At 35.5% G+C, this 14724-nt stretch overlaps 1 protein-coding gene across 4 annotated transcripts in view; it reads right to left on the reverse strand.

Annotated features, from left to right (window-relative positions):
- Positions 1-385: 385 nt before the first annotated feature.
- The window catches only part of PHF14 (PHD finger protein 14), a gene marked incomplete at its 5' end in the record, with an annotated part of 160378 nt that continues 146039 nt past the window's right edge, over positions 386-14724 (reverse strand). For 3 of the 4 annotated variants that reach the window (XM_084211205.1, XM_084211203.1, XM_084211202.1), the window contains one exon: positions 386-1119. In XM_084211205.1, the coding sequence (XP_084067331.1) occupies positions 1045-1119 (75 nt within the window). In that variant the 3' untranslated portion in view covers positions 386-1044. The remainder of the gene's footprint in view (positions 1120-14724) is intronic. The other variant, XM_084211204.1, reaches the window with a different exon arrangement.

Raw genomic sequence — 14724 nt, forward strand, 5'->3', positions numbered from 1 at the left:
ATTTAACACTCAATGCAAAAAATAAAAGTATAGCAGAGTGGGAAAAGAAGTGAATTTTTTCAGCTGAAGATAATTTATTTCTCTAGATTATGATAAACATCACTAAAGGGACTTCAGTGAGTGTTGTTTTAAACACAAAAAAGAATCAGTGAGATTTTTTGTTTTTTCATTGCAATCTGTGAAACTATCAGGCTATAAATATACCTCTGAGTTTCTTGTACTTTCCCATTTAGCGACCTGCACAGGCTAAAAAGCAAAGGTAAATTGGAAAACAAAATTAGGACTATAGGAAGAAAAGTTATTTTAGATGTTTATTACTCACTTGAAGGTCTAATGACACAGAAAGAAGTTATTTTATTTTGTTAGAATGAAAAGAATGGCATGAAGGAATTAGACCTGGGTAAGATGGCCTAATCAAGACAAAAGCTTGACATTCATTAAAAGACAATGATCACATGAAGTTGGAAAAGGTTTACATAAGGAAAAGTATAATGCAGCAAGAAACCGATTAAAAATCACAATACAAATGTAAAAGTAATTACTTCTGAAAATGTACCATACATATCAAAAAATTCTTGCTTCTACCTACTCCTCAGAAACATTTACTTTAATCACTGATCAGAAGAAATTTCAGAACTCCTTTAGTAGAACATATTTATCTAACTTTTAAGAATCAAAGCTCTTGCTCAGAAATACCAAAATACGTCTGAGTTATAACTATCCTTTAAGGATAACACCATTTTGCAGAGTAAAACATAAAATTGCCCTATTTGCTTAGTAAATGCTACATGTGATGAATAACCCATCAGCTTTCTATAACGGGTTTCAAAAGCTTTCAGAATTTTATTGGTAAAGTACTCAGTTCTGATAATTCAGCTTTTAATGTAATCAAGAATATCACCAGGAGCTACTTAATTAATTCCCCAGTGCACCATGAATTTAATTTTCAATGACTTTATTGAGAACTTTTTTCTTAATTTTACAATGAGAAACTATAACCACTGTTACACAACTTGCAAATATTTCAAACAAGACAGCAATCTCCTATTTTTTTGATTTTTTCTGTTCCAAATTCAGCTCCTGAGATGGATTTTCTGCTTCAGCTTCATTTTCATCTTCCTGTAAAAGAAAATGAAAACCTGAACATTAATCCATTTATTAAAAAAGTACACTTTTTCTGCTTATGCAGATGTATGGAATTCGGTACAGTCTTTTGCCATCTTTTGCCTGACTAATGAGCATAACAATAAGCAAAAAGTCCTTTATTCAAGTGATTGATTTTGCTCAAGTGTTGAAATAAAAATTATACAAAATTTAAACAAATCTAATTGCCTACATTTATAGCAGAAGAAAAATTTAATGAGTAAATATTTTACCGACCATTTTACTGGATAGTTACATAAAGAAATTATTAAATCACACACAGATGACAACATATTTGAAGACCTACAGCAGAAAATATTGCACACCTTTCCTTTGTTCTTGACCAGAGGTTCGCACTAAATAAGTTTTGAATGCAAGAACTTTCATCATTGTACTAAAAATTACTTTTGAAAAGCATCTGCCATTGAAAAATGTTTCATTTTTTTGTGACCAGATATGTTTACTTCACCATTTCATAAAAGACAATAAATTTAACTTCAGAGACACTTTATGTGCTGCAGCATCGTATTTTTGTCCCATCTAGCATATTTTCTTGACAGGTCTGCCAATTTTCCAATTACTTGTACCACCATATGTTATCTGAAGATCAGTCAGGTCTAAAATAGGAAACATGAGCATGTCAGGCAGCAGCATGCTTACAATATTCTACAGCTTCAGCTCCTAGAGTAAGGCTCATAATTCACTATGGGTTCCTCTGGATCTCACTGAAAAAATGAAGTGACATCATAATGCCTGTTTCCATAGGAATGGATCCTATTTTGTGTCCGGTACAAAATCACGACCTCCAAAGTATGAATTATGGAAGAGTGAGAAAACTGTTTTACAAGGCAACTTGCAACTCATCACATCATGAACAGTCCTGATCACAATTTCGGAGTATGACCAGCTTCCTAGTCCGCATTTTAATTCAATTTACAGAGAATTTTCCACATTCCGATAACACAAAAAAGAAATGAACAGACATTTTGGAATGAAGAAGCATCCTGGCTGCTGTAACAGTACTCATCACAAGCCAACAGCTGAGACAAAGGAAACACCAGGGACATTTAGGTGGGACCCAGTAACCTGAGGTGTATTTTTCTGATTTAAAAGAGCACTTTCATTCTTGTAGGAAAATAACTTTATCTTTTTGCATCCTAGCTCCTCTTTCACTATCAAAGCATGCTTTGTAATGACAACTATAATATTTAGAGGTAGAAATTATATAGGAAGATTACATGGGAAGCACAAAATAGAATAGCAGTAGAAAATCTCATTTAAAAATGTGATCTCGTAATATGCTATGCCCAACTGTAATAAAATGGGAAAGCTAGTTGTTCTATAAAAGTAGCAGATACTCCAAGCCATCATGCCTTTGAATCCTCCCCCTTCTGGGGACAGCCTAGGCAATGAGAAATATTTAAGGACTGACTGTTAAAAGCTCTTTCTGGTCTGTCATCTCTTCAGTTACCTTTGAAACGTGTAGTGCTTCCTGTGGCTCCTTTCATTTAGCTGGGAAAACAAGACTGTGCATGTGTGTGAAACCAAACACTGAAGATTTGTTGAAATTAGAAGTGTAGAATATATTAAAGAGAGAGCAATGTATAATATACAAACTTCAAATGAAAACACACAGGGCAGAATCAGAAACAACAAAGGAGTAAGGTGTTATCAAGCTTACTGCTTACATGTGACAAAAGACTATTGTGGAATGAAAAAATACTCACAGAAACTTTTGCCTGCTATGGAAAACCAGCCAGGTTATTTAATGAAGAACATGTTACTAAAAGAACAGCAAATCTGCCTGTTTCTGCAGGTCCCCACCTGCAGCAGTTGTATTCCAGCTGACCTCGGAGCCAACTAATCCCCCTTTGTAGCACTCAACTTGACATTATTCTGGTGTCCTGACTTGTCCTTCCTCATAAAGGAATATAAACCCTACAATTCATTCTTGCCCAGAACTCTTCACATATTGCTGAGGACTTCCTCTCCTAAGAGATGGAGCGTGCAGAAATTTCAGAGACAGGGCCATACCTTCACTGAGGACTACAAGAGGGTTAAGGCACATTATGCTCGATACTGGATATTGGCTTCCTGACATTTTTGATGGCAAAAAAGTTTTTATCCAATGAATGAGGTGTTTTTAGAGAATCTTCTGCCTTTGTGTAAATTTGAAATGTTTAATTCTGCGCTCAAAAGGTCATGCTTGCACTCTGGCAGAATTCCAGGTTACAGCAGCAGCTGCAGTGATCAGTGTATTCTGAGATGCAGAAATAATGGCTGTTGGTGATGGCAGCTCCAGGATTTGCTTGGGTTGAATACTCCAGATGGAAGCATCAACTTTGGGATATTTTGCAGAACTAATACTTTTCCTTTGTTGATTTCCTGTTGCTTCAACCAAGTAAAACATATTCAAACAGGTAAAATCTACCAGCAGAACATAAATTTGACTTATGTGGGCAGATTCCAATGCACAAGTCACCCAGATGCCTGACTGATTTTTTAAATTTTTTGGGTTTTTTACATTTTCATGCCAAAAACTGTCTGACTAGCATTGCACTGAACCAGGCTCCACATAAAATATCATAATTTTGTACAAGGGTTTTCACTCCATCTTGTTTTCCAAGAACAGAAATACACCTCCTTTGGAGGCAAAGTTTGGTATCTCTGAACACAGGTGATTACCGTGCAAAGTTCAGAGTAGTGATGTTTGATCTCACAGCTAAAGGAGAAAATTTTTTCTTTGTTAGGCATGCCCTAAGCCAGATAAGTTCTCAGGCTGCGCACTGCCACATGAACAACAGTGCCAGCACAAACAAGATGGCAGAAAGGATTTTTGGGGAACACTGGAAAGTACGAACCACAAGTTTTGGCATTCATGCAGCTTTCTGCCAGGAAAGAAGTGACAGCAGAGGCCTCAGAATGACAATGTCAGAATAATTTGGGACACAAACCTCTACAGATTATAAGAAGTGTTCTATTACTGCCAGTATGCTCGGGGAAGATCTGAACTGGCAATTTAGAGCACACATTAACCATGCCAAAGGATGTGAAAACCCACTATTATTTCAGTTTGATGACAATGCAAGATTTCTATGAAATGCTTTATTTTTTAGTAGCCCAAGAGGCAGCCCAATGATTGCACACAGAATAATGAAATGGTTGGAGTTTCCAATGTCATTAATAATGTTTGAATTTTCATCTACATAGCCTATATAGCCTAATTATCAAGAAATTATGCAAAACAGACTGCAGATTAAATATATTTAATATATTTGTTTTAGTAATTACCACCTATCATTATCGCTATAATGCTTTTAATTCTGATGAATAGCAAAGGAAATTCTTTTATTTTCATGTTATCTGTTAAAAACCAGTCCATGAGGGCAGTGTGCAAAGTTTCTATTACCAGCAGCTACACAGCAGACAAAATACTGAATTCTGGTTTCTGCCCACAGAAATTCAGTTCACATTATTTTTATTAATACCTCACATCTCTTTTTATATAATTATTTATTTTTCTTCCAGCCACCTATGACTCTTACATCTAGTGCTTTCTGCTCTAAAAATCCTAAAATCAAACTAGCTTTTCCCAGCAGATGTCACAAGTCAAACTTTTAAAGCAGTCCTTGCCATTGGATGCCAAAAATCAAACTAGTCTCCGTATCTTTTGTGACTACAGAAAACCACAGACTCAAATATCATAATGGTGAACATACTCACCAAAAAGATGCCTCTGCACAGATCTGGTGACTTGGAATAGCCAAGGGATGTGAGTCCCTCAAGACTGTACTACTACTCCTACTGAAAAAGTGCACTCAGCAGCCCAAAGATTATTTTAATATTGAAATGAATGAAGTTTACTAGTCTGGAATTGATGTTATTACAGACCTATAAAACCAACAGGGATAAGGAAAAGTACAAAGAGCATTACAAAGCACTGCTAAACCCAACACTGAACTGACATGCCAGCTCAGGAGCTCCTCAAGCCACTGGACACCTCATCTGCATCCTGATGACGCTGATGGAGAGATGGACCTTCCACATGAGTTTTCCTACATCCCACTTTTTCTCTGATGGAAACAAGGTATTGGATTAAAGGGTCCTTTGGGTGCTCTACAGGTGTTTTCAACTGTCCTATAAACATCACTTGAACATCTCTTCTTTTTTAGTCTATACTTGGTAGCTCAGCATTTAAGAGTCAAAGCAACAGAATGGAGCCAAGACTTTAGAAATGAGACCCTAAAATCTGCCATATAATTAAATGTTTGATTTATTGAAGTATTAATCACTCAATAGCTTTGCTGAAGTTCATGAGAGCACTTCAATATTTAGGTATCTTTAGGTCACAAAAACTAAAGGTAAGAGTCTGACTTTTAAATTCTATTTCTAAAGTTTTGAGCTGACAGTTGAGAAAGACTGTGATACGATTTCATCTCTTTCAAAGCATGTTTAAGGTCAATCACATTATTCTCTGACGGAAGAATAACAGGTCTGAGACAGAAAGTTAATTTTGCAGTAGTTATTCCAGAATATTCCCCTGTAGACAAATTCTGGAATGAAAAAAGAAAGAAATAAAGGAAAAAGCCTAGAAACAGGGGTTTTGAGTATCCCTTTCGCTTTTTATCCCCTCCAACCAATTTCCTTCAAAATGCCTGAGAATTTATTTTTTCTCCATTAGTGAATGAAATGAAACGTGGAAAACAACAGTGAATTAGACAATTCTTAACTCTACAGGAAATCTGACACTCTTCTGCAAATAGAACAGATCACACATTAATTAACTGTGCTGCAACATGCATCAATTCCCAGTTCTGTTCATTGCACCACACCTGTAATATCTGGAGTTGCATTACAATGTTGACTATTTTGCCAACTGTAATAGATATTCTAAACTTAATAAACAGTTATACATTACAGGATTATATAAAGAATCATCTGAATAATAAGAAAGTATGCAAAACACAAAAATGCCTTGCTATAAGGAGGAATGACTCAAGAGTTGTCTCTGCTAGTACATAATCTAGAAACAGCATCTCAAAAGCATTCAGGACCAAATTCTGATACCTGTACTTTCTAGAATATCTTAACCCAAAAGACCTGTAATATCACTAACAGACTAAATTATTAAGGATGCCCAGCTGGCATTTCCTCTCTTGCCTAACAGAATCTAGCTAGGAAAATACCTCTTGGAAGTCGGTAAAAATACTTTTAATACTCTTAAAAATAGATCAGGAAAAAAAATATTATTATATATTAGAGCTTTTGTTTGTGTATGTGAAAGTGTAGCTTCCAAAGTCTCAGGGCAGATTTGGAAGAAAATGAGTGTCAGGGAAAAACTGGGAGCTAAGATAGTGTCTCTGTTAAATCGCCAAAAGGAAAGCATCCAGCAGTAAAATTCAAAAGCTATTTTAATTCCAAAGCCTATGTTATCTTCTTCAATAGTATTACTGACAACCCTTGTAATGGACAGTGGTGCAAAAATAGAGTTCAAATGGAACAGTTCTTTACCAATGGATATTAGAAGCAAATATAAATTTCTTGCGATAGATGACAGTTTTCTGTAACCACAGCTCTGCAGTGATAAGGCAGCTGTTTGCTTCCCAAGAAAAGGAGACCCTTGCTACATGGATCATTTTCATAGTGACAGCCTTGACAAGTTTGACATTTGCTTCATGAAGAATTCTAAAGCAGCCATCAAGAAAATGCCCCCTTTGGGACCACTGGATATCTGACAGTTGTACCTTTTAATGCACATTGCCATTAATTCTTACTGTCAAAGCCCACCAAAGTCCTACAGCACAATCTCTGCTGATCTGGTACACTATAAAGTGGAGGCTATGAAGGGACTAGCCATTACAATGTAAGCAAACATGACATCAATTAACTGGAAGTAGCTCTCCACCCCACTCTGTTCAGTGAAAAGAGCAATGCTGCAGTGTTTCCTTACCAAGCAGTACCAACTGCTGAGCCCTAGGTGGCAATGCAAGACCAGCAGAACTACTTTTACACTAGAGCTCCTCTTCAAGAAGCTACAAGCAGCTGCATGTTTATCACAAACTCTTTCCTTTAACTCACAGTGCTACAAGAACTTAAAAGTCTTTTTGAAATGTTTGTCAGTGTTCTGTATTTTCTACTTCCTTGTTGCTAATTCTGATTATACAGATAAATGTACCATTGCAAGAGCCCTTACAGTCAAATTTCATTTAACGTTTAGTACAGAAGTGGAATTTCATGCCAGATTTCAAATCTTCCATCTGTTCCTCTCCTTTTTAGGAGGCAACCATTCCACTGAGTGGTCCCTTTGGCTGACTGCCACTACAGTTGGGATCCTCTTCAGGGCAGGTGGTGCTTGAAACCCAACCATTGTTTTACAAGTTCAGCTGGCTCTCCTTGAAGAAAGTAGAGGAAAATGTTTCCTCTGTAAGAATTTGAGTCTCTGAAGGTTCAGGTTTATGAACATTTGACTGCACCTATAAATGCTTAGATATCACAAACCTGCAACAACAACTAAGAAAGAGATGAAAAGCAGTTTTGACAGGACTGAATCGTGCCCATATGGGACAAGCCTTCTTAATTTCCACTCCAGAGTGAGAGTGCACCCTAGTTTTCTAAGTGACACCATCATGAATAATGTAATTTCTAAGGCAAATTTGTCCTTCAATATCAATAATAATGACATAATAATCTATATATATATAACTATAGCCCTTTATCAAGAGGTCTGAACATTCTTTGCTTCAAAAATTATTAACAACATTAAATGGCAAAGTATTAACATACTTTAATATAAAAATTGAGTTATACAAAAATGCTTCTGGAAGCTACTGTCAAGACAAACTGCCCAAAGTTGAAGGCAGCTGAAAGACATCACTGTAAACATCACTGAAGGACACATTTATGCCAGAAAAAGACAGCACTGCCATACGAAAGGAATAAATTTATCTCAATAACAGAGAAAATACAGACCCTAATGAAAATGTTTTAGGAAAAATGAGCGCATTGCATGCTTCTGACCAAAATTAATTAGGATTTTAATGTTTTACATTGCCACCATAATTCTTTAAATGGTGCATTTATTTCATAGTAATAAACATTCGGTTCATTAAGTAAAGTTCAAAATCTGTGTTACTCGCTACATTTAACAACCTTTGGCCCTCTTCTGTATTTCTTGATTCAGGTTTCCAAAGCATTGAATAAGCAATTGAGGAACACAATTAAATTTCATGACTCTGCATATTTGAGATTCTTATTTCATCGAAGACAAAGGGCAATTAATCTACCATTCTATACTGAGTATCAACTTTAGTGAGCCATGATAGATATTGAAATGAACTTACAGGAAATGCTTAATTAAATTACTGTAAAAACCATAACTGAAGTTTTTTCCTTCTTTATGACAAAAGAAAATGCACATTTAATTGGAAAAACCTACTGCAGTATTATAAATTTAATAACTTGGGAATTCATGAAAATATTGCTATAATGTGACAGATAAGAATTCAGAAAGCTTTTTTCTTCTTATTTCATCGGAACATTTCACCTGAGTACAGCCATGAAATTCTGTTCAGGTTCAATGCATAATAGCTGAACTTTCAATGGAGTTAATATGATGACACTGCCTTCATTTTGTCATTTATTTTCCAAAATGTGATATAAGTAAATGTTGTAGAAATGACTTTATATTTGCTGTAATACTGAACTCCTATATTTAGTCACAATTCATGACGCTGCCAACAAAACAGATAGAAATGAATGAAGCTGTAGAAGTAGATGAAGGCTAGACTGTGAGAGCAAACAGAATCTGTGCTACTGCTGAAGCAATTAAGGACTAAAAAGACTTTTGCTTAAAAAAAAACCCAAAACCCCTCAAAATTCCTTTCAGCAGGTCCCCCAAACATATACTGTTATTTAAATTTGAAATCCAACAACTATAACGAAACAAATGTTTCAATTATTTCAATAACTTCAATTAAATAAAATCCCCAAAAGAGCATTTTAGGACCAGATCTGTAACATCATATTAGCAGTCCCTTCCATCTCTCATGGAAGATCTACTCTTTTCCTACTGTCCTCATTCATTTAATCTGAATTAACACAAGCATTGCAGACATACCCAGAAGGCAAAATCATTGCTTTCCAAGATGTGCAAACACACTTTTAATTTGACTATATAGAATCATAGAATGAATGCTTTCATCCATTTGGCCACGGACTTGAAACCTAACAAGACAAGAAATCCATGGCTTTAAATGTTGGACTTCAGTTGGTTTGATGACGAAGGAAGTGTTGTAGGTTTGTTTTTATGTGTTGACTTTATTGGTCTATTTGAAGGATCCTGTTCTGAGCCTGTAATCATGCCTAAACAGTCCTGTTTCATACAATAGTTCAGATCAGTTGCCTTAGAAGCATCAAAGAATCAAGGGTGTACTGGTAATAAACACACAGTCAATTTGGAAACAAGGTTGTAACATTTCATATAACAAGGTTTTAACAGTTTCAGACTGATCAACTTCTAAATAATAAAAAAAAAAGAAAAGAAAGAAAAAAAAGAAGAATGTATCAGATTTAACAGCAGATCTCCTAAAACTCCATTGCTCTTTGCATTTCCAAGTGACGATTGAAAGGCAAGTGTTATTTAATTCAGTGGGTATACTGAGGAATGTTTTGGTAATTTGTCAAGATAGTGATGTTGCTTCACTGTAATTTTTTGAAGTCAGAATCAAATGAAATTCTTTCAACTATAAATAATGTGATGCCCAACCATTTAATGTTTCAAATATCATCAAAAGAAACTTTACAAAAAAAGTGCCCTGTAAAAGCAGCATCTGGCTTCAAACATACTCTGAAATCCTTCCAAAACCTTACAACATAAGGTTATAACTTAATATCTGCAATATTTATACACTTCATGGAAAAAAGAATTAGTTGCCTTTCAGAAAATTAGAATCAAATTAATTGACAGACCTCATCGTGGTGCTGGTAGTCACTGCAAACAGGGCTTCTTATATGTTCATTTTTCATTGCTTTCTGATAAATTTGTAAGTCACTGTTTCACTAAACCACATCAAAGTCATCTTTTGGTTTGTCAACAGCTTGCTTCCCATCTCTGCCTACCCTCCAACAAATCACACATAACACTCAGAAGAGTGGGAGAAAAAATACTTTGATGTGATTCAATTACTGAAAAGCTATATTCCAAAAGATTCCCAAAGCTAGGGAAATTTGGCTATAACTAATTAGTGTTTTGCATATTTATGAGAGAAGAGCTCATTACAGAGCTTACATTATAAATTGTTGTTTATGTACTTTTTCCTTGACAGTCTGAAGTCACTTAATATCATTCACTGAAACTCCTTTTGAAGCTTGCTAAACTCTATGCCTCAGAAGGCTTTTTGTCTCCCATTACATGATATCACAGTGTTTCCAAGACATAATATTCTTCACCATATATTCTTTGCCATTAAGGGGCACAACTTGCAATCATACATGCATGGTTACATTTAACCCATCTGATTACTGAGCTGAACACTACCATTGACTGGGCTACATGTGAGCTACACTGTGGAACAGCACTTCCATGGAGTGGATACCAAGTTTAAACAGCCCCTGAACCAAGCAGGGCATTTTAATTATGGACATTTAAGAGGAAGTTGAGCTATTATGTTTTCCTGAAATCCTAGTGCTGCCACTCAACTCTCTACAGAGTTTCTTTCTGTCACCTTACAGAGGGTCAGCTACGGCCCCATGGTGATGTTGATGCTCTCTGCTCTTGCTCAACAGCTGCTCCTGTACCTGTCAGTGTTACCTAACAACATCAAGCAAAAACTTCCATCTGCATTCATTCTACTTCATGGTAATCTATTTTGTTTCCTTCATTGGCTTTTCTCTTTCTGCATACACAGGAACTCCAGGAATTGGATATCATTATATCAGCAGCTATTTCCTTATTTTCTGTTTACTGATGATTTAAGATAAACTTATAAACTCCCTGATGATTTAAGATAAACTTACCATGCCTCCTTTGCTCACAAAACTTAACAGGTAGTATATTAAAAAAAAGCTTATGTAGAAAAACAGGTTCATGTTTTTCTTTGGCAAATACCACTTGGTATTCAAGACAACCCATTTTACTGCTTCCTCTCCTCTACATGTAACTTAGATGACCAACAAATCAAGAACCACAGAAGCCTGTAGCACTGCCATTTAAATCAGCATTTAAATTAAGAAAAAAAGGATAACTTTACTACTTATTCTGCTAATATAACTTTTAAATATGATTATTTACTATAAATAAGACTGTGAAGAAAATACAGCAAATGGCAGACAACAAATCAAGGATCTTATTTTTCCTACATTAACTGATGTTTCTCTTTGTCTGTTGGTACTCTCCTTAATGTCAGTGAAAGTTAGTAGCATGAATTACTTGTTTCCTGAATTAGACTTAGATATTTTCAATTCATTTGCACTCAAGGAACCTTTCTGGAGGTAAGTTCTCAAAAGAGCAAATAATGAAAAATTTTGTTAGCTGTGCTTCCCCTGTCCACTGAAAAATTCCACCAAATGATGCTTTTTAAGACCTAGATATAGAAAATTCTCTAGGTCTCCTTTGAAGATTCTGCTGTTCAAAATGATAAATGATAATACATAGACATAATATTTATTTAGCCATAATAAATGACTGGTGAAGTCATGTCATACCACATGCTATATAAACACATCTGGGGAGTTTGACCATGTAGAGCCTAAAATCAGTTATGAAAACAAAACCAAAGAAGAACAAGAAGTAAAATATCAGGGAAGCTAAGTAGGTCAGGGTAATGGCCATGTACATTAATCACATTTTGGTTCCAAGTATGGCTAATAAAAGAAGAATGATTAAAAAGTGGCTAGCATAAAAATGTATATAAAACTATTTCAAATAGAAATATTTTCTGTTTTTTACAAAACAAATTGATTGTACAGGACAGATAAAAAAAAATCAAACAGTTATTACAGATATGTTATTAAAACAATACTGAGGCTTGAGTCAGTCTGTAGAGGTGTCCTTCTGAGTTGAAGTCACAAGGAAAACTCCTTGTGTAAGAAAAGCTGAGGAAACCCCTGGATTTTTGAAAAATGTCAATGAAGAAGAAGAAAAAAAGGAGAAGTAGTACTTAACAGGTCTTCTAATCTAAAGGAGGGTCACTAGCAGAAACCAGCATAAAGCTAAAGCATGTGTTGATAGTAAAGCATGGTCTGAGACTCAGATGAGGAATTTCTCGGCTGAAATCTCTGACATTTGTACCCCTACTATAATACTTGCTTGGCCTGGAGGGTGTGGAAATTGAACTCACTACTAGAATGTTAAAGAACTTATCCGTAAAATGTGAATAATAATACTTTCGATGTCAGGATGGAGCTCTATGCATGGAAAGATTTATATAAGCGCTAAGTGCTGTCATTGTTATTACATTTAGTGAGTACAGAAGGCTTTAAAAGCATTAACTTTTCTAGCACAGAACATCACCCATTCTTTCTGAAGCCAGAAAAGAAGACATAAAATGTGTAGTTATTGCAAAAAATTGTCTGTTTCTAAGTTCTGATGCTTATTTTTTGTGTCTAGAAAAAGTAAACAACCATCAACAGCAGGAATTTTATGATACATGCCATTTTATAATATGCAGCAACCTATAAAGTATATGAAAAATAGTTTTACTTCATAGAAACTTGTTTTTTGCCAGGAAATTATTTAATTGGAAAGATGCTTTGAGAGCAATCAGAAAGCAATACATAAAAAAGGTGTCTGGTTTGGAACAATGAATTGAGAATGGAGTCAATTTTTAAAATATAATGTAATAAGGAAGTAACTACCAAGTCTGTGCTAGTACATCAGCCAGTAGGATCAAATGAAATTGATGTGGCTCTTTGTCCTTCTCAGAGCGAGAACCACCTGCTCTCCAAGGAAGATCACATTCTAATGGAATTTAACTGGTGGTCTGTCATCTCTCTGTGAAAACTGGCCATCTGAAGTTGGGTAAGTTTTTTTACAGGAATGTACTTTCATTTTTAGGCCATCTTGCATAATTTGATGCAAGATGGCCTAAAAATTGTTAAGACTAATACAGAATTACGTCCTTGGGAATAGAAACTTTTGGATATGCACCTTCTGATTTTTGATTTTCAAAAAGTATCATTTATGTCCTGTCTTGCACCTGGAATTCAAACTTTACTAAATGGACAAGGGAAGTTTCACACACAATATTCCTTTCATCCAAGAACAGCAATCATTCATTTGACCTAACAGCATCACATTTTCAGACGTGGTGAGCATTGTCTCTACATATAACCCATTTTTTTCTCTTGAAAATCTTTATTTAACTAAGAGAAATAAAAGGCAGAATTTTCTTTCATATATTTAAAACTTTAATTACAGAAGGATTGCTACTTATACTGCCCAACACATTAAAGTACTTTCTCTGAACAGAACTGTCACTACTACAGTATTTAAATTTACAAAGCGATTTCCACATGAATGGGATTGTTCCAGACCGAAAACATTTTTAATACCATAAGCAAACAAGAGATGAATGCACAAAATGAACTGTTTAACAGAGGTTTATGTACCCCCTTGTGCATTGTATTTGGAAATGAAGTCCTTAAACTCAGAGGCAGAGGATTCTCTGTGGATTAGAAGAGAGACACGCAGTCCTTTCAGCAGCATCCTTTTATACAAAATTTGGCACTAACACCCTGTTTGCTTCAGCAAATGACTTCATGCTTTGTCCTTTTAATCCAATTTCCACCATAATATAGACTGAAGTGTTGTGAAAATACTAGAAGAGGATGCCTGGAAATTTATTGCATTAGAAATCTAATCCAGGTGGTAATCCAATCCCACACAGCACATTTCTCATTAACTGAGACGTTTGACCCACAGATGGCTTTATACAAACCAGCATTCTGCACTAGCTATGACTGAAAATAATTCTCACACATCAAGACATGACTCAACAAGGGAGGTAAGAGGCTAAGTCTGACAAGAAAAGGAACAGTCACTCTACTGAAAGCTACAATAATTGATTGTAACACTCCTCCCAAGTTGAATAGCTCAGATTTGCAGGTTATTACAGCATTAGGTACTTTGCTGGTGCAGCCCATGAGAGTATAAACCCCCCTATTCAGCCAGAGCTTTGTCATTAGGTACTGTCTCTTCTCAGGTGAGAGCACCACATGTACCTTAAACATCCACACCACAGCAGGCAGGAGACCATTCAGAAGAACCTTATTAATAGTTTACCATCCCAGAAAGCAGTAATTTCCTAGAATATGAACATTGCTATTTTTGTCTTTTATTTCATGCACTGATTCTTTCCTGAAAATGACAGATGCTTGCAGATGCCAGCAGCTTGCCATGTATGTGTCCTGGCCAGAAAACCAGCATTGCCATGTTCTCCTTGTAGAAAGCCTGGGTCCATTCGTGCCTCAAAGGCAGCACATGGCTGCTGCTCATTGCTTCTGAATATGATGACAGACTTTGATTAACCAGGGATTTAAATAAAAAATAGACACCCAACAGTCTTTAAGAAACTTGAACATGAT

This window comes from Fringilla coelebs, assembly GCF_963513975.1.
Source record: "Fringilla coelebs genome assembly, chromosome: 1".
Classification (NCBI taxonomy): domain Eukaryota; kingdom Metazoa; phylum Chordata; class Aves; order Passeriformes; family Fringillidae; genus Fringilla; species Fringilla coelebs.